This window comes from Rhea pennata, chromosome 7 (assembly GCF_028389875.1).
Source record: "Rhea pennata isolate bPtePen1 chromosome 7, bPtePen1.pri, whole genome shotgun sequence".
NCBI lineage: Eukaryota > Metazoa > Chordata > Aves > Rheiformes > Rheidae > Rhea > Rhea pennata.
In genome coordinates this window covers 16570942-16595009 of record NC_084669.1, presented here as the reverse complement: position 1 = coordinate 16595009, position 24068 = coordinate 16570942, and the positions used below count along the sequence as shown (strand labels likewise).

At 37.8% G+C, this 24068-nt stretch overlaps 1 protein-coding gene across 2 annotated transcripts in view; it reads right to left on the bottom strand.

The window, feature by feature from the left end:
• Nucleotides 1-24068, bottom strand: part of LOC134142530 (adhesion G protein-coupled receptor A3-like) — a 272865-nt gene that overhangs the window by 212501 nt on the left and 36296 nt on the right. The window contains exon 2 of one of the 2 annotated variants that reach the window (XM_062579679.1): nt 19871-19942. In XM_062579679.1, the coding sequence (XP_062435663.1) occupies nt 19871-19942 (72 nt within the window). Of the gene's footprint in view, nt 1-6409; nt 6439-19870; nt 19943-24068 lie in introns of those variants that run through there. The other variant, XM_062579680.1, reaches the window with a different exon arrangement.

Here is a 24068-nt window from a genome sequence, read left to right as displayed (position 1 = left end):
ACGGTTGCTGACTGCATTCAACACACAGTTAACTCTGAAAGCAGAAAGATATTCTTTTTATTAAGCTAAGTAACTCACAATTAAATCACTTTTACTAGCGTTACAGATTTTCCTGCAAGTTCAGCTTTTTACCCCTATGCTATTTTTAATGGCATTGACCTTTATTATTTCCAATATTGAATCAAAACAATGAAGCCGTTAACTGTGCTTGCCCGTGGAGTCAACAGGAAACAGCCTTGCCGCTGCCATTTCGGTGACCTCTCAAGATGCGACTGGACTCATTGCTTTTGCCTGCTCTGAAATCAGGCCTGGTTTTTCCTCCACTCCCTAATTACAGCAGTTGTAATGCAACATTATAACATTACTAACAAGCACCACTGCAACAGGGATCCTTTCTAAAAAGTTACCTTTTTTGCAGTTCCAACAAGTCTCTTTGAGCTGTTCCTTACCAGTATCAAAAGCTCAGTGAATAATCAAGAAACAAACTCTTTAGATGTGTTCTGTCATCAAAATGAGTTTTAAAAGGCATTGTGGTTGTGCTACATGGGGCTTTTGGGGGGAGGTAGGAGGTGATGTCTTTCAAGTAATGTGAGCAAGAGTCCTGCCCAAGCCAGCAAAATGTGTCAGGAATGCAGAACGGAGCCCTTGAGGTACCTGGGGGATGGTGAGGGAAACAAAATTAAACGTGACTGAGCTGCCTCTGTTAAAACCATCTCCTTTGTACGCACGTGAACATTTCCTCATTAAAGATTCATAAGGACTTTATAGTTTTAACGCGCACGTGGCCAGTGTTAACAGTTCAATAGCCAGAACTCTTACAGAAAAGGAAAGCAGATGAGAAGAGACTTTACTCTTTTTTAACAGATTCCCATTTCACAGGAGATAGAAGCCTCTTTTTTAAAGCACTGCAGCACAGCTGCTGCAAAAGCCTGCTCTTACAAGAAAGGCCTGAACAAATAGGAAAAGAGAGAATCGGTATTTCTGTCTTAACTCATATTCACTAACCACTGCCCATTTCCTACTTCCCTATTTCTGCATTTTCTTGCCCCAACAAAGGATGAAATCACATCCCTTAGTCATACACCTTTTCCACAACGCCCAACCTATCTGCGAGGAGTGCCCTGAATGGCTTCTTAACTGCAGTAAGGAGAAAAAGCAAAAAAATTATTAAGGAAGGGAAAGAGCTCCATCCTCCAAGTCAAAAGTTCGAATATACAAGCTCAGCACTGAGTTTCTTCAGGTCAAGCTAGGATAATTATAGCCTCAGCAGGACCCACCTGCAACCACCACCATTTTAAGGATGCACTGATGTTTTTATGGCATTTTCCTGGCACAGGTGCTACTCCAGTCCCGCTACAGCCTGCTGAATTTTAAAGAGGGAGACATCTTTCTAGGCAGTCATAACAGCGGCATCTTCCAAGCCCTAGTAATATTTCTATCTCCTATACTGTTACTTTATTTTCTTTGAAAGGTGTAGAGCCTTTTACTGCTCTTTTCCATGCCATTTCCTCCTGCAGTCTAAATGACCCCTTTGGCTTTTCAGGAGGTTCCTTTGTTTTTCTCTTTCTGCTACAGGACCATCAGCACCTGGTAAAAAGCATTGACTTTGGAGAGAAGACAGGCAGGCATCAGCAAACCTTCAGTAAACTTCCCAATCTAGTATTAGGGACAGAAGGGAGCATTAAGTTACATGTCATTAGACCTCTGGCATAGTTTTGCAAAAGCAAAGTATTGCAATGGAGAAAATTACTGTGCAAGGGTTGCCCTGCAGAGGGATTAGCATTTTTCACTTGATTTTTTTTTTTTTTTTTTTTTTTTTTTTTTGGTTTGGACACTCCTAAATCATTTTTTTTTCCAGGATAGCATGGGCCGTTCACTGGCTGGCCAGAACCCCCCTGCAGCCCTGCAACGCGTATCAGAAGCGTGCTGTTTTCACGCAACGTGAATTACTTCCTTATTCTCAGCCTGACGGAGCGTGTGACTCACTGCACGGTATTCTCAGTGCTCAGTCGAGGAATGAGGAACAGAAAATCAATGTCCGAACCCAGGTTTCCACCAGTACATTAGGCCAGGCCTAGCCAGCCCACTCAAATAACGCCACATGCCTGTGGTTTCAATAGATTCAGGGAGAAATTTTCTCCTCTTCGAGCAGCTGTTTGGTACCCTCCCGCCCCTCTGAGTTAGTACTGCTAACCCCATCACATGGCCATGGGTGCTCTGTGTTTGCCTCCTCTTCCACCAGTCTAAGCTTTCTATCTCTGCTTTTTCCATCTGGAATGTTTTTTTAATCTCATCCTCCTATTTTTACCTTCACTTTTACCCTTTCCATTAATCTTAAAAGCAGAGGCCTTAGTCGTAGTGCTTTAAACCTTCCTAACAAGACTACCTTCTGCAAAGACCACCTCCACCTCTCGCGTGATGTAGCACGCATGGTCCTCATACAGGTTAATGCGCTAACAGCCTTAGTGCCACGTCATTCCCGTACGGATGAGAAGCCTCAAGGCTGCTGGCTCTGCGTTACACCCACACCGTGCAAAAGCCTGATAACACACACAGCCTTCCATATACTGATTTCTTATTCTATCTAGCTTTCTAAAAATGCCCAATGCTAGTGACCCTAAATTAATAAAATATTCAGCATTTTCTGTTTGACTTTCATTCCCCAGAATTATTTGGCAATAAAATTCTCTATATCCCAAGATAATTATCTCACTACTGGCCTCAGGAAGAGGGAATATTTTCATAGTGAATGACTACATCTGTACTATGTCAGGCTTAGTTAGAGATTAATAATGGGTAGTACTATTCTACCCATAAATTTTCATGCTTACATATTTTACAGCTGCATTAGGAGCGACAGATTAGACAGCATACATGTAATAAATGTCAGTCACAAAAGCATGCAACTTAGCTGGTAGCAGCAACAAACTTTTGGGAAGACAGCTAAGATGTAAATTTGACCAATGTAAGTTCGTTCAATTATATAGCTCAAACTAACTCAGTACAAGCCTACTTTGTTTTATTTTCTTCGTAATAAAACATGCTATAGTCCAAAATATTCTGTGGTATTAAGCAAAATTTATTCAAGTGCTTATGACCAAAACTAGCACAGGCAAAGGCAGTCAACCCGACAGCTGTAATGAAGGATACTGTAAACAGTAGAAACTGTTCTGCTTATGACATCTGGATTTTAGGGAAGAAACAAGAGGCTGTTTGATGCTTCTCAGCATCAGGTATTTAATACCTCTCTGAGGAAAATTTCAAGGTTCCTTACAACTACATTCTATAGTCTTATACACATAGCAACCCTTAAAATACTACTACTTAACATTTTTTAAGGACTAAATTCAACATGAAAAAAATCTATAATAAATCGTCATTTTCTTGTCTTTAATCCATCTTATCCTTAATATTTCTTAATTCATTCCATCAGAGGCGAACGTAATCATCTAGCCTGACTTGCTTATACCAAAATCAGTTACTTTTAGCAATTAATTCTTGTATTGCTAAGCTCTGATAGGTCATTCAGAACTCAAACTGGAGCTAGTTCCATAATGCAAGACCAAATTTTTATGTACATCAATATTTATTTTTGTTTCTCTTTAGTTTTCCTCCCTTTTTCTTAATTTCAAAAGTAATTGTTTTCTGCCTGATTGGCTGGCATTCAGAGATCTATTACAGTTGCAAAATTTCTTTTTAGGTGACAACATGATATTCATTTTTAAGGTAAGAAATTTCATTTGTTATTAAATGTTTTGCATTAGTTCATTTACAGGCATGCTAATACCACTGACACTGTAATTCCATCATGTGCAACAATTTGGTAATCACATAGAATTGTCATACTCCAACCTCTAATTAGTGAGGCTACAGTTTTTCCTTCAACTTATTTCATCCACATACACTACTGTTAATTGTAGTCCAGACCCTCGTTCTTTGAAATCATTTCCCTTATATTCTTCTTATGCATGTAAATCCAGCAAGGCAAGAATGACTTTTAGTGGAAATTTCCACTACATTTATACTTGATGCACACATATACAATGTTAATTTTATCATTTAATATAAATCTTTGTGCAAGCGTAAAGTATTGTTGTTTAAAACCTTACAACTCAGCCAAACGCAAACAGATTGTTACTGAACCGCGGAACACCACATCTGAAACTCAGGGACAAACTTCTGCCAGATTTCAAGTCTGAATATTTCAAACCTGAATATAACAGTGTGGAGGGAGGGAAGGAGAAAAATCACAATTTCGTGTAATTTTTTTAAATCTTGGCCAAAATGTTTTTCTACTTGTCCTCAGAAAGAACCCAGCTGTTTTTTAGCAATTCTCTGTAATAAGTTAACCCCTAGTTTAACCTAAAATAAACCAAACAACAAGCAAAAGATCTGACAAATTATCAGCATCAGTGATAAAATATACAGAATTAGAATAATCTGCACTAAGCTTTCAGAAGGGACATGTTATATATGGAAAGAGAAAAAAGATCTCAGAGTTTTAACCTTTTAGGTGTTTCATTGGAGAAATAGATCTCCATTTTGGAAGATTTTCTTTAAAGGAGAGTTTTGTACAAATAATTTACATAATTCAAGTTATAGAACAAAGAAAGAGACACATTCCAAAATTACATTTGCTTAAGTGAGGTCAACACTTTATTTTATGAAAGTATCTGCTGTATTTTAGGAAAATACAGCATACTGTTCTATTAAATAGTTACAAAAATAGTATATAAAATACATACAGAAGAATTCTATGGTGTAGTAAATTAAATTTTTTTTTCACCCCTCAAAAAAGGAATTTATTATCCATATTCATCATGTAATGATGCAAATCAAGACAGGTTACCCAAACTTATATCTGTTCTGAGTACATAAAAAAACAAAGCAAGCCAGGGATATGGGACATCTGTAGAAACAGGACTGCAGAGCATTATTCCCAGCAGAAATCATACAGAGCAAACACTTAATGTATTTGTTGCTAACGAAAATTGTATTCTATCAAAAACAGACTGACCCAGAGCATACACTTGAGGGGAAAGATTTTTTTCAAGTTAGGATAAGGATTGCTGCTTTGCCTTTGATAGAAGTCAGTTAATTTTGTGATTACAATAGCCAAATGACTCTAAAAAAATAATCTTCTAATAAAGGCTGCTTGCCAATAATCAGCAAGATACCCCAGAAACAAAAAGCACACGTCCTGAAGGGATGGCGTATGTATGGGCACGAATATTTTCCTTACCCAAACTGTAGCCTTTCACTGCTAGGTGTGATAAGCTGTAATCACATCCATTACCTCCTCTCTGAGAGCAAAGAAGAAGGGAGCAAAGAGTGGGGCAGAGGGTAATGGCCTGCTGCAGTGTCTCACAGCGTATTTTATCAGCCTCCTCCTGCATTTTTTTCCCTCATGTCTCATCTCTGACTTCGTTATGAAAGAAGCAAATAAGCAAAACATTTGATTTAATTCTGTAAGTTCAGGTAGGATAAAATTAAACAGCTGAACATATGATAGTAATAAAAATAATACCTAAAATCTCCCTTGTTTTCAGCAATATAGTGAAATAAATCTATGATATGGAAAACAGAAGTGAGTAGGACAGAAAACAAAGCTTACACATTCACAAGTGTCACGCACACAAGAATATGCACAGAATAGCTGGCATCCAAAAAGAGAAATGCCAGCAAGGAAAGAAAAAAAACTGCTTTGACTTTTAGCATTCTGGGCTGCAGATAGCTTGCTGGGTAATTGGCGGATTGACTGTTCAGCTAACTTTCTGGGTGAGTGGTAGAGCAGGCAGGCTGACTTCCTTCAGGCTCACCGCTGGCAAATTGGCACCGATATTACGCATACATGTTCATGCACTCCCTTTTTTATTTTCTTTGAATCTGTGCTCTTTCTGCCTCACATAAGAGCTGGAAACTTCAATGGGAAATAAAAGGTGGTTGCAGGAACAAATATTGCCAAATTGGCAGTATTATTATGATCCATCAGTTCATACGTTAGTTAACCTGAATTCATGCTAGCAACAGATGTAAATGGTGCATCCATACGTAAGGTAGCTCTAAGGTAGAAATTCGTAACAGTTTGTGCTGTTCTTTATGTCAGAACATCGACTTACGAGCAATGAAGCTAAAGGTAGTAATACCAAAATAATAATGCATAGAAAGGGGTTGTTCCCAAAATTTAAGATCCATACAAATTGTCCGGGTATACTACTATAAATATTCAAACAAGAAGAGGTTCCACTTACAGTTTTAGCCCGGTAAGTAGATTTTAAATAGGAAAATCATCTATTACAGCAGATGCTGATGATTTTTTTTTAATATTAGCCCATTAGTAAAGTTTCACAATAAAACCTGTAAGCCAGTATAAAAGGTTCTTTTGCTCATTCTGCAAGACTGATAATACCTTTTATGATCTTGTCTCCTTTTTGCTGGTTCACCACACCTCATTAGGGTTTGTTCCTACCATGTATTTTTTCCATATATCATATTTTAAGTCATCTTGCAGTTCAACAACATTTAAATAGGTCATCAGAAAAGCTTTTGTTTCAGAAAATTGTCCTCATTTCATTCTTCGTCGGTGTGGAAGACAGAGGCATGCATATTGTTTAAACTTCCAGATCTGGGTAATCAATGGAAATTCTTCTGTATTAAAGCAATAGATTTATATTTGAAACATGAAAGCATTAATTAAAAAAAATCCAAAAAATCTCCACAAGCAGCCAGTATTCTATATTCCATTAAAAATGCAAGAGATTTAGCCTGTCAAACTTACTAAGATACATCCAGTATTTTAAAAAATGCACTTGCTAGGTTCATTCAACAAAAAGTGTGGCATACTACATGCTAGTTTATTGCCCAAGTTTAAGTAACTGCAGCAACAATATCATGCCCACACTATTTTTCCACTTGTTATATATTTTTCCTTTCATAGTCACTGCTTAAAATAAATAAGGACAAGGCAAGCAGGAAAAACCAGAAAGCACAAAATGAAGGAGAAATTACATCAGAGCTATCAGCTAGGACAAGTTTACCCTCTCATAGTAAGAATCTGAAAAAAACGAGGGAGATACGCATCTGAAACCTGGGAGCAGCTGTTCTGTGATAGCATAGTCAATAGGAAAAAAAACACACAAAAAAGGAAAAGAATGAGAATGTCTTACTTCATTTGGTTTATATAAATAAATTACAGAGTGATCACAGACCACTACCCGTACATCTGAATGCAAAGAAATCAGGAGAGAAGGCCTGTAACAAAATGTCCATGTTTCACCCTCTCGCCCTGTGCAAAGGACAGCTGGAATAATAATAAAGCAATTTAAAAAGCCCTTCTCCACCCATATTCAGTAATGTCAGCATTCAACTTGTGTTAACAAGTGTTAAAGTAAGATGAAATAGTACTTGTCTGAATATACAATAAACTGGCTTCAAGTCCAGCTTTTAGACGATATATAGAAAGAGAACAGATTGTCATTGCATACAAAATAAATCTTTGCAGATAATAACCTGGCTTTTAAGTACATTTTAGGCTTTGTGCCCATAAATATTGTTTAACAGTATATACATTTCATGATTCTTTTCATTGCATCACTAAGAAATTATTGTATTTTTGGTTTACTTAACCACGAAAAGTGAGTGTTACGGCATTCCTTGAAAAGAATGACTACTGCTAGAAGAAAATGGCTTAAAGGATAACATCACTGTAAGACTGTATGGATAAAAATGGGCTTTGAGTACATTTAGACCAAGGTTAGACAAGGTAAAAATTAAAAAAAGTTTTAGCTATTAAAGAAATAATGATTTGGGGCAGCCTTCAAACTGCAGTTTGAAACTGTTATGGAAGAGGTTTTTATGCCTAGGCAATGTTTAGTAGAGTTATTAGGAAGTGGAGCTTGTGACAAATATTAGCATAAGCATAGCTAATTCCTCTCTGGCCATCTGCAAGGATCAGCAATAATTTTTCTTATCTCCCTTGATGCAGAACACAGCTCCAGGATTTTCCCCTTTTGCTTCCTTTTCACTGAAATGCTCCAGTGCTCCCCTAGAGAGGAAGAATTACATAGTACATGCTTATAATCTGAACTGGTGTGGTAGTGAAAAAGTTTCAGGTGTCAATGTTGATATACCTTCCCGGCAGACTCATAGTTAAAGTAACAGCCAGATGTGGGCTGATTAGGATTTACTGGTCACAGTTACATAAAAATAAAAGGTACATAAAATAAAATAAAAAAGTGACACATTATCATTCTCCTCTACACATTAGCACTTGAATTCAATATTTTTAATGGAGTGCTGGAAATCAATTAATGGAGTAGCCAGATTACGGTGCATAGGATGAGGAGAGCAACGAATAAATTTTCTTTTTATCCTTGCACACTCAGCCTGGCTGCAGCCCATTCTGGTGCCGCATTCCTAAATATTTTTGTAAGTTCACACAACACTGTACAGTAGGAAAGCTTAATACAGTACTTAAACTTCACTCAAATAGGAGAATTGTCCCTTGTGAGGCACTTGCACTTTTCAGAAATACCTAAAAGCAATTAATGGTACAAAGGGGAAACAAAGCTATCAAATTCTCAACTTAGCTGCTGACATAGTTCAGAAAACACTGTTTTGTTCGGAACACAATGTACTTTAAACTCTCATTTCAGCTGAAAAGCATGTCTTTAAGGTCTTTAAAGAAGTATTAAGCTACTTTGCATTAAGACACAAATGTGAATATTGAACGTAAGAAAATAAAAAGAACACTTGCTGGAAGTAACAAATGCACCACGTATTTGGGGAAGTTGTGTTAGCTGCAAAAGTTTCTTTCATTGGCCAGTAATTATAGCATCATAACAAAACTCTTATAGCTACAGTTGAGAAGGCATTTTTTTTTCATAAATTCCTATTTTCAGGTACCTGTAACTGAAAACATTTTTCCTGATTTAGAATCTTTCATACTTTTTCATAGGCAGATGTGAACTGATCTGAACAGTTCCAAGCTGCCCCTTTGACAGTATTTTGGTTAAAAAAAAGCACAATAAAAATTTTATTCATGCTTCAATAAGCTTTTCGCATTACAGTAACTCAAGTGGCTTATTTTTAACTTATACTACTTATTTTTACAAGTGGAAGCTTACTATCATTTCATAGAATAATTTCATCTTATTCATTCAAGTGCGCAGGCAAATAAAAACACAAATTTGATTCCAGCACAATGTTTGTCTCTATTCTCCTCAGCAAAACACTATTGTTCCTCAATACTTACAGTATTGAGGAATTTTGTCATTTTTTCCCCCAGAATATGTGCATAGCTCAGACTATACAAACATCTCTATAGCTCTCCCCGTCACTTTCTATTTCAAGAACGAGGCAATTTGTGTTAACACCAGACAGCTTATGATGTGCTAAGTCTGCATGCAATTTTCTTGTGAGAACAACCGTTTTGTACCTACTTGACACATGCGGTCCTATACTACACCCAACTAATCAATTCTGTCTATATTAAGAAGTGGGGAGAAACACTGCCCACAGCTGTTATATTACATCAGCTTTCCTAACTATTTCAGACAACTCAGAGTTTGTTATTGTTTTTTATAACTAAATTGGCATAAAACATAACCCTTCTGTCTATTTCAAGTGTATTATATTGTTTTTTATTTAGTCTTCTCAGCGATTACTGGTGAAGCAGAAGTGCCATGCTTTCTATAGGCACTCCTAGGAGTTTTGAGTGCCACAAGCTCCCAGGCACATCGGTTACCCTTGGAGGATTTATGTGCTACCATGATGTGAGTGAGTAACAGCATGTTTTCCCCTTATAGACTAGTCTGTAGAGCTAAGCTTTTGGAAGAGGACGGTTTCTGTAAATTATTTTCTATAAATAAGCAGATGAGGAGAAATGTCTGTCACTATCAAGTCAGAGAGGCCAGAAATGCCTCTGGGAGCAAAGGCTGGGGTTTAAGGGTTGCTTCTGCTATCGACTTTTTGATACTTTCACCTGAGGACATTGTGCTTTGAGGATGTTCCTCTTCAAAGCTTGCGTTCTCTCATGTTTTACGCCCAGCTACTACTACTAAGGCATTGATTTTGGCTTTTTTAACTGTAAGCATACTAAAGTCCATGTGATATGTGAACACAAGAAATGTCAGAATACTTTGATAATGGTATTCCACCTGTGTAAGTCCCCTCCAGCTGAGGCATCAAAACCCATAAATTACTGAGCACAAGGACACCACCAGCAACTTACCTAACAACTCATCTAGCAAAATTTACTGTTATTGAGCAACTGACAGTAATTTTTAATCACCAGGGCTGCCTGGCACTCTGTTGTATGTCTACATACAAACTGCCTGTAAGCCACATTTTTGCTTATCCAGACTGCCATTTCTTTATTTAAACCTCCCTCTTACACTGAGGAGGAGGAGAAAACATACACAGTTTGCATCAACGTTAAGTAGTATAGTAGTTCAGCTATACAATTTCAAAGAGATTATGGGAATATAAAGCAGTAAAGTTGCAATGAAACACTGATATCTTTGTCAAAGACATTACTAAAACTGCTAAGTGCAGTTTTTATTTTGCCAAGCGAACATTTCCAACAGATATCCATTCAGTCGGGGCCAGGGGAAAACGCAACTCGTTACACTCATTAAAGTCCAGCGGTGCAACTTGGCACTCACGGCAGTCAGATACCGCTACGCTACCACATACATACCAGCAGTTGGCAACGCCGTGCCCAGAATGAAACCAGAGCTGCACGTCAGAGCCAGAGGAACGTAGCCCGGCAGAAATTCCCACCACGCAAACGCGCAGCGCCCGGGCGGGAGCGCGGCGCTGGCAAGCGCAAGACTTGTTGCAAAGCATGGAATTAAAAGCAGAGACATGGGCAAAGTCCGTGGTGTTTCCACACAGGCTTAAAATAGAAAGAAGTTACGAGGATCACACTTGGTCCCGGGCTCTGGGACTATAGCTACGAGATCGATCTTAATATTTTTCAGAGTTAATGACTGCTAAGTTCTAGCCTATACTGTTAGATCCCCAAAGTAGCCTCCTCTCTTTTTAGAAATACTGCTTTGTTTAACGCTGTCACGTAGAAGTTCTACACAAGTAGACACATTGGTTATTTTTTCCTGTTCTCTTATCCTCTAAAAAGCAAAGTACATGATGTCTCGTAGTCGGCATTGTGACTTTGTGCTGGAAAATAGCAAATGACTAGAGGAAAAAAAAATCATTATCTTTCTGTCAGATTACATTACAAGTGCTTTGACAGTTGCTTCATGCTGGTAAGACTTACAGTATCTATGCTTATTAGAAAGAGGGTAAAGCCATTTTCCTTTTAATTTCTAAGTCTTCTGTTTCTGACAGTCATACCAAGAATAACAATAGTTTTATAATTCCTAATTAAATGCTAAATTTCTCTTTGGTATTGCACACTGGGACACATTAGTTACTCTAATTCTGAGGGTTTGCGGTTTTTTCCCCCCCAAAAAAGAAATACGTACTTAACTGCTGAGTTACTAAATAAGCACCTCACTGTTAAGTCACAGGATGTAAATGTGAGATGCAGAAAGAACCATAAAAATAACTTTCTCCTATTTTAAGGAAGCGTTGCCCACTTTTACTTGTGGCATTGCTGCTGCCTCTGGTTCTCTCTCTGATTTCTCGAAATTTCTGCGCAACAACTGCAAATTAAGCAACCCCGTTCTCATGAGCAAGTTGTTAAAACATTGCCAAAAGCCAACCAGTGCTTACTCTGAAATGCAGTTTATCATGTGCTCCTTTACTGCTACAGAAGCATCAACAGTGCTTCTCCCGAGTCCAGTTTTCCATGTCATTACTTTTTCTAAGGCTTCTTCAGGTCTGGTTTTGCCGTTCCCTCCTCCCCACACACATACACACACCAGGCAGGTATTTTTCATCAAGATACAACAGTGAAGCCATCCATAGACCTCTCTCATTTTGTACTTTCATTTTTGTACCCAGAAAAGACACATGCAAACCTCGATGGTAGTGCTAGCAATGGCAAAAGGGGTGCATGAATTCTTCAAACTTGTATGCCTAGCTCTGGGTCAGAAGAAATTGTTGTAATGTATTAAGTCTTGCTTGGGATATTTCTGAGTTACTGTCCATGCAAAGATAAATACATCCAATAGGAACGCTGCAGTTGACTTCCATGCACTCAAAAAAAAAAAAAATAGTTTCCAAGAGGATTCTAATTTTTAGACAGTATGTTAATACAAAGGGTTTATATATGAGCCACCTTACCTGAATTTTGATTAGGCCAGGTTATTTTACTGGAAGAACAGATCAGATTTGCCTCCGGACTAAAATTTAGACAAAAAACCAAAAAGCACAATGTGCGCGCGCACACACACACACACACACACACACACCCCAAGAGGCTGGTCAGAGGGTGACCACAGTCACACTTCCCCGCAGCGTTTGTCACAGCACTCTCCGTTACGGGGACGTGCTGGCAGCGGCCCAGCCTCGTCAAGGCAAGTGTCACCACCAGAGGTGACAGGTGGAACATCGTCGCCGTCCCCGTGCGCCACATCCATCCCCACGCGGCGCGGCTCAGCCTGCGCTGTTCCCGGACGGTCTCTACGGGATTGCACAAAAGTTACCGCCGTATCACAGCTCCTTTGCAGCTGCGCGACCTGCCCTGCAGCTGCTGCCGACCAAAACCCTAAGCTTGCGCTGACCACCAGCCTCTGCGTTTCGTGAGGGGCAGAACCGCAGGGAGCGCGTCCGCGGAGCGCCGGTGCCCCCTCTCTGCGCTCGGGCAGCCGTGCCCGTCAGGGCAGCGCGCCAGGCAGGCTGGAAGCAGCGTGTCGCAAATAAATGACCCAACGTATACAAGGTAGGAATGTAAAGTAATTGATATTATATAACCACCGCTCTACTTTTTCCTACGCTGTCTCTCTAGAGCCGCTTCGAGATCCTCCAGTATTACTGGATTTGGGATCTTATTTTGTAGGTGAAAGACACAAAGAGATAGAGAGAGGTTAAGTGATCTGAAACAAATTAGCTCAGAACTTACAGCAAAATGAAAAAGAGTCAAGTCCTTCAATTTCCAATCAGTTGCCTCAAATAAATGCCATTCTTTCAAAAGATGTTGTTTTATCTCAATGTGTAACATATTACCTCACATATTTATAAATGCTTTCCCTCTCTACATATACAATTATACATTTGCTACAGTATTCATAAAAACTCCTATTTACAAAAACATCTTTATGATTAGAAAGGATTAATTACCTTTAAGATACATTAGCTAAGAGCTATATTTTAACTGAAGCAATGTCTGCAGTGCTGCATCCTCCCAAATCAGATGACAAAAATCTGTCACTGAAAAAATATTATGAAGTTCTCCATCTTTAACAGAAATTCAGAAATTTATACACTGTGAATGAGACAAAGATAGTTAAGTATGGTGATAGTGGAAAGTTCTTATACAATATTATTGCCTTTTATTTGTAAAAAAAAATAGATTTATATTTGTATTTTTGCATGATTCACAAGATATAATTCAAACATTTTAAATGCTAATGAAGAACTGACATTGAAGATAAAACTCCTAAAACTCAGTGAGGAACTGAAGATACACTGGTATTACAAGAATAATTGTGATATCTCCTTTCCATCTGATAAAAAACTCATACCACTCTTACCAATCTATGCCATTAAAATTGTAAGGCATGAAAATTATTTTATGGAAAAAATACCTTTTTTCCTGACATGCATTTAATTAGTTAGCATCAATTCATATAAGTGTTACAACCTTCATTGACAAATGTGTGAAGCTTGATATTTAAAGAACATATTCCAATGAGTGACTGTCTCTATATTCTGACTGTATCAGAACAAGAGTGACATTAGTGCTATTCAATAAAAGGACCAAGATCACCACAAAGGCAGAGCGCAAAGCACCAAAGGGAGGCAGACAGGAGTGCCCAGATCACCACCGCTGCGCAGGAAGGCCAGCGATGGTGGATGCTGATGGAGCCCCAAAGCAGATAAAGGACTTGGGGCAAGCCCAAGGATACAGTGCCAATCCAGATTTTTTTTTTTTTTTTTTTTTTTAAGTATCTTTCAGTGGCTGACCATGGCACCCATGATAACTGAAAAATGAGACAGCTACACAGCTTCTGTGTATTAAGTACACAGCCAAATTTACTAGCTTACTACTAATTTTCCTGGTAGACCATGGTTCTCTCCAGGCCTCAGGATAAGCTTTAGCCATCTCACATAAGGCTATCCTAATTTTAGGTGACAAATGACTGTCTTCTGGATAACAGTTTTCTTCTCTTTCTGATCTCTCTGCTGCCGTACACATTTCATAATTTCACATACACCATGACTGCTTACACAGCAGACCACGCTAAGAAACAGGTTTTATAATTGCCCTGTCCCTGAGTAACATTACAGTATCTCTATAAACACGGCTAGATGGCAGTTGGAGGTGAATTAGCACGGTTATTTTAGGCCTCCAAGACTAATCTATGTTAACAGTGTAAGCATGTAGTCAGGCCAGTTCTTTAGGTGCAAGGTCTTCAGAAAAATATCCTGTTGCACAATTAGATCCGGGATCTCATTCTGAAATGTTTTAATGAGTTTGTAATGACTTGCACTTACCTAGTCTCAAACAATCTCCAAAAAAGAACAAGTTATTCTACATTTAATTTAGGCAGTGCATCTGAAGTTTCTAACTTTCTTAAAGATGTCCTATATACATGTTGAAATTTAAATTCTTTAAGCATACCTTTAAACATATTTCCAGCCCTTCACAGTCCTTCACAGTACCTCCAAGTTCCATCTGCCTTTTTCTCCGTGTGTGTATGTACATGTACACACTTAATTTGCACATTACAAGTAGCACCTCAGTATCCTGAAATGTAAAACTCCTGTATTTTTTCCTTTCATTACTTGAGTTTTTCTAAAGAGTTGCTAAATACTGGATCTTTATATCAGTTGTGCTTGCCTTTCCTGCCCTTTCATTCCCTCTAGTTAACGTGTTATTACTTTGATTGCACAGTACAATACAAAGTTGCAGAATCTCATTATACTGAAACCTACTGAAAGTAGGTTTTATGCAATCTTCTCTAATAAGAAGGACAACATGAAGATCACCTCATAACTGCTATCCTTACAATACAAGAGCACTTAATAAAGGTACATACGATATGAGTGAGAGCTAGTGTAGTGAGACTAAAGTTAAAAAGAAAATCAAAATTAAATGCAATGCTAAATTCTTACAAATGCTTCAATAGTATTCTGTCTAGAAATGTATCCAGGAATTTGTGATGGGAAAAAGAGCAGCAGTGAAATTCTGTAAAACTCTGTTAAACTTTTAGTGCCTTGCATGCTTTTGTTCTGAGTCAACTGTGAAGAAAGTGTAATCTTGCTTAGTGATCTCTCATCCTGATTTCCCAGGGAAACATTGCTTATGCAGTCATGGTCTGTTTGTGTACATTTCTGAATTCCTATTTGCTAGTTCCCTCCAAATAACTTCTGAACCTGTAGAACACAGTCAGGACAGAGGAACAGCAGTCTCAGAGGTAATTGCACTCCTATAAACTTCAGGAAAATGCACATCTGAGTTTACAAAACAGAGAAAGGGTGCGGGGAAAGAAAGAGAGAGACAACTGAGACTTAACACCTCCAATTCAGAAAGTGCTGAAGTAACCAGCAAAGTAAAAAATGCAACAAAACTCCCACAACTAAGGATAACAGGGGGAGTGAGCACAGGACAGGGGCCATCCAAGCAACTGGGATGCAGTCACTGTTTTGGAGGGTTGGTAGAATGGTAAATAGTTCAGATAAACACTGGTTTGTGCCAGCTGATATCAGGTTCAGGCAACAGCCTTAGTAGCATTTAATCACCTAATCTACATTTTGGTTTTGGGTGCAGCACATCTCGAGCACTTGGTCCAACAGCTTCAGTCCTTGTCCCCAGAAGCATCTTGTGGGTTATCCCAGAAGAGACAATCAGAGGCCCAGTATTCTCAAACATAAAGGGATTTACAGCAACCATTACTAGTAATATTCGTTTCCTGTACCCTGTTCTGAGACTGTAAGGTCTTTCGAGTGGGGTCCACGCCATATGCTACCATGCATGTGTCTACTAATAACGTGGTAATCTGTACTAGCCTATGATTAAGTGGGTAATAGCAGTGGTTATTGCCACCACCCGCAAGTTAAAAAAAAATAGATTTTTCTATTTAATATATAGTTTCAATTTATAGTATAATTATACTATATAATTATATAGACTCTTTCAGTTATTCAGATCCTCCAAACTGCTGTATTAACTAGACTTCTGCACTGCTGCAACTTACTTCAGAGAACTACCTCACTGTTTAATAGCTTAAAGAATCCCATTTTGCCCCCTTCCCCACCTTTTCTTTTAATGGCACCCAAAGCATATAAAAGACCTATTTGTCTAGGATACGTGATGCTCTCTTGTGCAGACCAGTGTCTCTCAAGACATGAAATTCAGACAGGGAAGGAACTGGAATCCAGACTAACACAAGATCTCAAGAGTTTGCCCTAGGCTTCAAAGCCAAACTGACTTCTGAACCTCCAGAACATTAAGTCATCTCTACAGAGCATACCACAGAAGTACTTTCAAAGTGTAGACTCTGACCTGTAGGATTTACTGTCTGTAGATTTCTTCTGATTAAAATCCATAAAGCTCTTTACACTTTCTGAAGTGGTGCAAGGCAGTAATTGTGTTTCACAGAACTCAGAGTGCACAGCGCGCCATCCCTGCAGAACATCCTGCTTAGTCACTGTTCACATATGCACATAAAGTATGGAAGATCACTTGTTGTGAGATGTTGTTTTTTAAAGTACTTTTATAAAAACATCTACCAGAAATACTATTATTTCATTAACATATTCTCATCACTTTTACTTACGTAGTTTTTCATTACAAGCCTTATTAATTATTTCAGTTTTAATAATAAACTAGTAAAGATATGATTATCTTTTTTATTACTAAGTCAAATAATTACACCTTTAAATCTGTTTTTTCCTGGCTAGATGGAGGTATCAACTGAAAACCTAATATCATAATTCCTTTTACAGCCATATCACAATTTAAAATAATCTCAAATAGAAAACTTGTAATACTATGATTGAAAAATGCAACTTTATGAGAAGTCTGCAGAAACAATTACAAACCAGCACCCAACTGTATTTTAAAAACATTTCTTTGATGCATAATATAGGAGACTTACTACATGGTCTTAAGGTTTAAATAAATAGAATCTAGCCTACACTTAGGATGGACAGTTTCTTGGTTTATGTTTTTTGTTTTGCTTGATTAAAGTTGCAGAAAATGAGGAGTTTCTGTTAGAGACAAGGGCTCAATGAGCCATCTCACTTGTGTAACATACTGTTGAGAAATCACTAGATCTTTGGAACACTGACCCTTCTGTAATCCAATCCCTGTTGCGGCATGTACTGGAAAACAAAATAATAAGGGGAAAGTTATTGCTAGTTTATTTGGGTATGGCTTCAAACAGTCCTCTGCTCAAAAAACTTCTGAGCACTCCAGGATAGGAAATAGCCAGAATACACAAGATACGCTGTTCCACCTGAGAATTTACTTTCTCTCTGTAGTCTTCAATTTTGACATTGAATGACTTCACTGTAATATGAGCCATGGCTCTTCCGACTTACAATTTAGGTGACCACAAGAGAATTACAGACATGCAGGTTCTTGTCTCTAAGGTATTCATATTAGTAATTTTTTGTCCTGATAAGGACCACAAGGATTGCAATACTAAATGAAATTAGTGACCCTTTATTCCAGTATGCCTGTGTTCTCAGCATGTGATCTTGTAAACCTAGTATTATTTTAAAGGAAGCTGTATTTTTCTTCTGCTGCACTTCATAAGATGCTCTCCCTCTCCTTTTTTCAGGCAAGAAATAAAAACTGATTTTGGTGTAATTTTGATGAACAAGGGAACACCTACTGCAGTTGTTGTCACCGTTCCCCACTCTGAGCACCTGAAGTACCGCTCTGATGTGGCTTGTGTTTCACAAGAGGCAAATGTTTCCCAAACCACTGCAAAGGCTAGAGCACTCCCCCAGAAAGTTCACATTCATTGCTTCCACCTCTTAGAAAAATACTGCAGATATTCTCACCTCTCCAGCTGAAACGGGGCCTTTGTACATATGGGAGAGGAATGCATAGGGCCAGAGAACAAGAAATAGAGAATCTGAGTCTAATAAGAATATCGCCACCTGATTCTAGTCTTCACTTCAAGGACCATTTATGGATTTTGTAATAACATCATGACCAAATATCACTTATTGTATACAAAATGTGTTATTATTATTTCCTCTGTGATATTGGGGAAATGAATACAATAAAATGATATTCAGATAGCGATGCTACTAGAGGATACACAAACATTTTTTAATTTCTGTTCTCAGTGCTGTTTGCAGTGTCTCATCAGGCTGAAGTATTTCTCTAACTAGATGACTAAAAAAGTTTAAAAAGTACACACTCAGTGTCAGTCACTATCATACCCCAAAATACTGCTTCTTCAAATTTAATTCAGTATGAATTAGATTTTAATTTATTTTTTCTTTCAATGATTTCATAGTTTATCCATTACACTAAATTGTTTTTGTCTAAAACATTTGTAAACATAGAAATCTCACATCATTGTTAAACCTTAAACAGACAGTAAATAATATACATCACAGCTACTCTAAATTTCATTCCATGGGATTTAATATTGCCAACATTAAAAGTAGTATTTGTTATATCTGGAACTATATGCAGAAAAGAGTTAACATTCATTCACACAAACTGGTCAGAAACAGTTAGCTTTATCTTAACCCCGAAGATGTTTAAGATCAGTACCTTATAAATCAGTATATTCCTAAGTTACAAGTGGGCTAGTCATATACCTCAGTATCCCATACTCACCTGCCTTAATACACAAGTATAAACAGCATGCACAAATGCTATGTGCATATATGGTCAAATACTAGCTAAAATTGATTTTAATACATGAAACTTTTTTACATATGCACTCATACATCATAAAATTCATTGCTGCATTCGTGAATGCAGCAAATACTTTATGTCAGTAACTTTATTATATAAAGTTATTCTTAAGAGGGAATATTAAAATAATTTATCGTAATCTGTAGGATATATCTTAAGATGGACACAATATAATTACCAGTGTAGATATTCTGGCAAAGCAAGTTGGCACAGATTTAAAAAAGAGGAAAAAACAGGAGAGCCTTTTAGACTTGCTCACATAAATATTTTAAATGAATGACCCATATATACAGAAAACAGTGTTTAAAGTATAGCTGTTGCTGCTCATTTAGTCCCCTGAATTTTTCAGTTTTCTTCCTAACTCGTTCCTTGCTCCTGAGCAGACTATATGGAATCCTTCCCACCCCCACAACTTTTGGCTACAAACACACAATCACACAGCTTTATCAGTGTCATAGTCCACTCCGCTGAAAAAATCTGTCCAATTTCTTTGTCTAGAATATTAGTAAAAATGGAAGTATTGGAGACCAACGAGTTAAATAACCCAAACTATATGTCAGGTACATTAGTGTTACTATTACATATACCAGTCTTCACTTTGATAGTGTACACAGTGTAGTACAAGTCTTTGACTCAATGTTTATTTTAGTTCCAAATTGATGGTAGTGCTTTCCTGTACTTTCCACGTCCATCCCTGTTCACTCATTTTTACTGTCTCTTAACTTGATGACTGCCTAGAAACTCTACTCTGCAATACAGTTCAGAACATCTCAACTTTATTATCTGATGTTTGTTTTCACATTTAAAATACAAAGGCTTTTTAGTGAAAAATGAAAAGAGTGATCAGTTACTCACAGTCTCTCCAGGGATCTCAGTCCAAAGAAAGAGGCATTCTTTAACCATAAGATCTTGTTGTTACTCAGAATCCTACAAGAAGTCAGGAAAGAATCTGGTAAATAGAACACGATAATTGCACTGACTAAAAACATGCAATTACAGTAAATGCAGAGCAGTCTCTGTAAAATACTAATCACAAAATTCTCTGCTTCATTTCCATTTCCCCATCATAGCAGGAGATAAAGATTACCATTTCCTGAAGTACATGGTTACTTCTTTATTAAACAAGCGCACATTCAAGAAATACATCAACAAAATGACGTTTGGCTACAATGCAAAAAAATTATAACCTTGATAAATATCCACGCTTCACTAGAAGATTGTAAACGCCCCTTGGCCAAGGTGCTTGTCAGGCTTCCCAGCCAGTAAAAAGACTGAGAAAGCAAGGGACAGGTAAAAACTGCTCCACTAGACCAAAGCCCAACAACATAGTTACTTTGCAGTGGCTGCTATAAAAACTGGGAGATGCTATAAAACCATACTTCTTTACTGTCAATGGCTGTCAGATATGCCATAAGAAAAGCTTCACCAGCCCTGTCCTACTCCCTCAAAAAACAGAAATGGAAAACATAAAAAAAAAAAAAAAAAAAAAAGCAAAATGAAATATTTTAAGGGATATATCTCAAAAAACAGACAAACCCCCCCACCCACCTTCATTCCCTTACTGCAGAAAAATTACACTCATTCAAAAAAATGTTCTCCCCTTGCAACCACTATGCAGTAGAAAACCAGGTGAAACTACATCTGGCCTGTCCCTAACCATCACAATACATACACAAAATTCTATTTTAGAATAAGAGATACTGCTTGCATAAAACCAAACAAAATAAAAGAAAAAGGTCTTCATAATCTTAACTCATAGATTTGAGACTTAGAGAATGTACTTCCTTTTACTTTTGTAAAAAAAAAATTAAAATAATATACAAGATTATCTTGTCTTGCTGTTAGCATTTCCTATCGTAAATTAATATGCAGTATGTATGTACTGGGGCAAATCATAAATTCACAAAGCCTAAAAGCAAAAGACAGTGCACAGCACTCACTCATGGATAAACAGAAGATAATTGATAGAGAAAAGTTTAAATACCATTATGTAAATAAGATTTCGTGAGTTTTGCAAGGTCTTTGTAAAAATTCATCAATGAGCATCAGTGCAAACAAAATTGGTAAAATTTGATGGCCTACTGTCAACAGACATGAGGAAGAACAGAGCAGCTCAGATTTGGGATCTTATCTAATGCATTTGGTATCATGCTACGGTGTGACTCAATGCACTTGTGCGGCAACGTCGTTCCTTACCAAGAGCTGGTCAGCAGAGCAGACAGGTGGCAACAGCAATTTGGGACTGATCATTAACATAAGGCCTTAAATCTGGGAGCACCCTTCCAGCCCTGTGTGTGAACTTCTGCAACCCTGAGACTAAAATGCAGGATGTCTTTTGAAACAAGACAGACTTCCTGGGTACACAATATGATAATGAAGAATTTGGTTTAAAAGGGATGTAAAGGGCTTTGCCTAGGCTCAGGCTATAGTGGGGACCGAGGATCCTCCACTACCCCTGTACTCCCCGGTGCTGCTGACAGTGGTTTAGCGCTGGCCCTGCCGCAGCAGTGCCGTTCCCAGGGGCGGCACCGCCACTTCCCTGGGCTGCAGTTGCCCCTCCTGCTCATCCCTACACATCCGAAAGCAAATGGAAACCTATGCTGATGACAAAAATTAGCAATGGTCTGATACCTACATAGTATGTGGTCATCAAGTGAGAAACTCCACATCTTGCAAGATCCTCCTTCTGCTTCTCAGACTAAAAATCATAATATATGCGACATAGAAAATATTATCCTAAGCTAGCAACTCTGCATTACAATCCTAGGAACATATTTAAGTAAGTGACATAATGAAACAGTGCAAATTGTTTCAATACTTAATGGCATCTGTAGGAAAATTGTTTTAAAATTATGAATATCTAAACTAGAAAATGTAAATACAATAGATTTATTCTGTTTTTATTGATCTTATCTCCTAAGGATGAGCAGAACTTGGATCAGTCTAGGAAAAGCAAAGTCCTAAGAACTGAAGTTTGTTGAGCATAGGAAGACTAACACATTAAATTCCACTCCATATCACATCATTTCATCATATGTTGTGTTAAAGAGAGATCATCTTTGAAGCATACTGCAATGACATTAAATACAAATATTGTATTTGGACTGTTCTGCCTAGCCAGATTTGAAAAAAAAAAAAAATACTTCAGAAACCTCATCTCACTTAGAGTAAGTACAGAAATAGAGTAAGTATTAGTTATAGTTAAAATCTGGAAATAATTTTTTTTTCTGCGCAGAAATCATCATGGCTTTAGCATATTCTAGCATTCAGATAAGGTCCATGCTTTTTTTTTTTCCTTTAAAAAAGAACAAAGAAAAACAAAAACAAAAAACTCCCCTGGAATTACTACATATTATCTATGTTTCATTCAGCTGGTTGGTAGGTTTCATAGGGAGAATCCCTGTTTTTAAGTACATTTACTGATATCCAAGAACTCACCTGGCTCTTACAAAAAGGATTTGATTTTCACTGAAGACCAGTTGTGTGCATACAATGAACAACAGCACTGGCAAACTTAAATGACATTATTTTTATAATAATGAATCACTTGTTAAGCTTTTGATATGACTTTCAACATTCTTTCCCACCACGGGCATTTGGTGTGAGAATGGGGATAGAAGGAAGGAAGATTTTGGTTACATTGTTCAATAAATACAAACGAGACTTAACTACAGAGGATGAAAAGTAATCAATATATCATCAAACTGTGGCTCTTATTCTTGAGTCTTAAATCCACTGAAGAATTTGCTATATTACTTCTTTAGAAAGGAACTGAATGGACATGAAATATATGAAGTGTGCCTGAAATCCCATCACTCTGTAGTTTGGTATCTCTTTTCCCTCAAGCACAGTCACCTGTTTACAGAATGATGTTTGTAATTAGAGACAGAGAGAAATTTTGTAGGAAAAACAGAGACATGAACTTACAGAAATGAAGGTTTGGTGGGTAAACACATGAAGATACTATTCATGTCTTTGGTTTTGTATGTATTATATCTCTCAGATGTAGCAGTGTTTTAAACCACATTATAAACTCATTTTTTTACTTATTTGATATAAATCTCTAATTTTAACAAAAGATTAAGTATAATTTGGATTTTTGAAAGAAACCACCACCATGCACCCACTATGATTAATTTTCTCCCATTCTGTTTATTGCCCTCAGCATTTTCACTTGCCTCATTTTTTTCTGATGTGCTTGTGAATCACAGTGCTAAAACAAATATTGCTACACATTGTGACTAAGCAGCTGGTTCAACTAATTATCAGTTTCCAGGCATGTGCTAAGAATCTCACATTTCAAATATTTTATTCTGATGAAACATTTGGAAAATGAGCACATTATTTTAGTGAAGCTATTCTCCAAAAGCAAATTCCATGTAAAGTTTTACTTTTTTATTACTCTCCTTTTTCTTTTATAAGCATTTCCTAGAGGCATTTCTCCTCTCCTAAGAAAAAGCTGTTTTCTAAAGTCCACTTTCCAAAATAGCTTTGCATTGTGTATGATGATCCGCAATCCAGGCAACTGGAAGGTAAAACACAATCCAAACGCGTCAGGCGGTGCTACTGCCCCCACGGGACGCACCGACCTAAGGAGGCCTGGGGAAGGGGACAGCATCAGCGAACTGCAAGCCTGTGCCTGAACCCTTTCATATCTCGCCTCTCTCCTGCTCCTTCTCCCAAGACCAGGCCTGTGCTCTCATGCCCCATGGAGGCCACCAGCACTGTCCCCTGCCTCCAAAAGCCCCCTTCAAGCCCCCTCATCTGGCCCTATACCTGCACTCAGCAGCATGTGGTCCATATAGGCAGTTTCATGATGCAAAACACTAGGCAGGTGCACTGCAACCTGGGCTACCTGCTATTTCACCCATCCTGCACCAACCAGCTTTGTACATACATGGTAATAGTAGCTACGGGGACACATAAGGCCAAGAGGCCCGCGCAGGGACCATTAAATCTCTGCTACGTGTATGCATGTTTGTATAGCCATTTGGTTTGTCCTTTTGACCCAAATAAAGGTTGAGAGGTTCATATTAAAACAGTAACTTTTTTC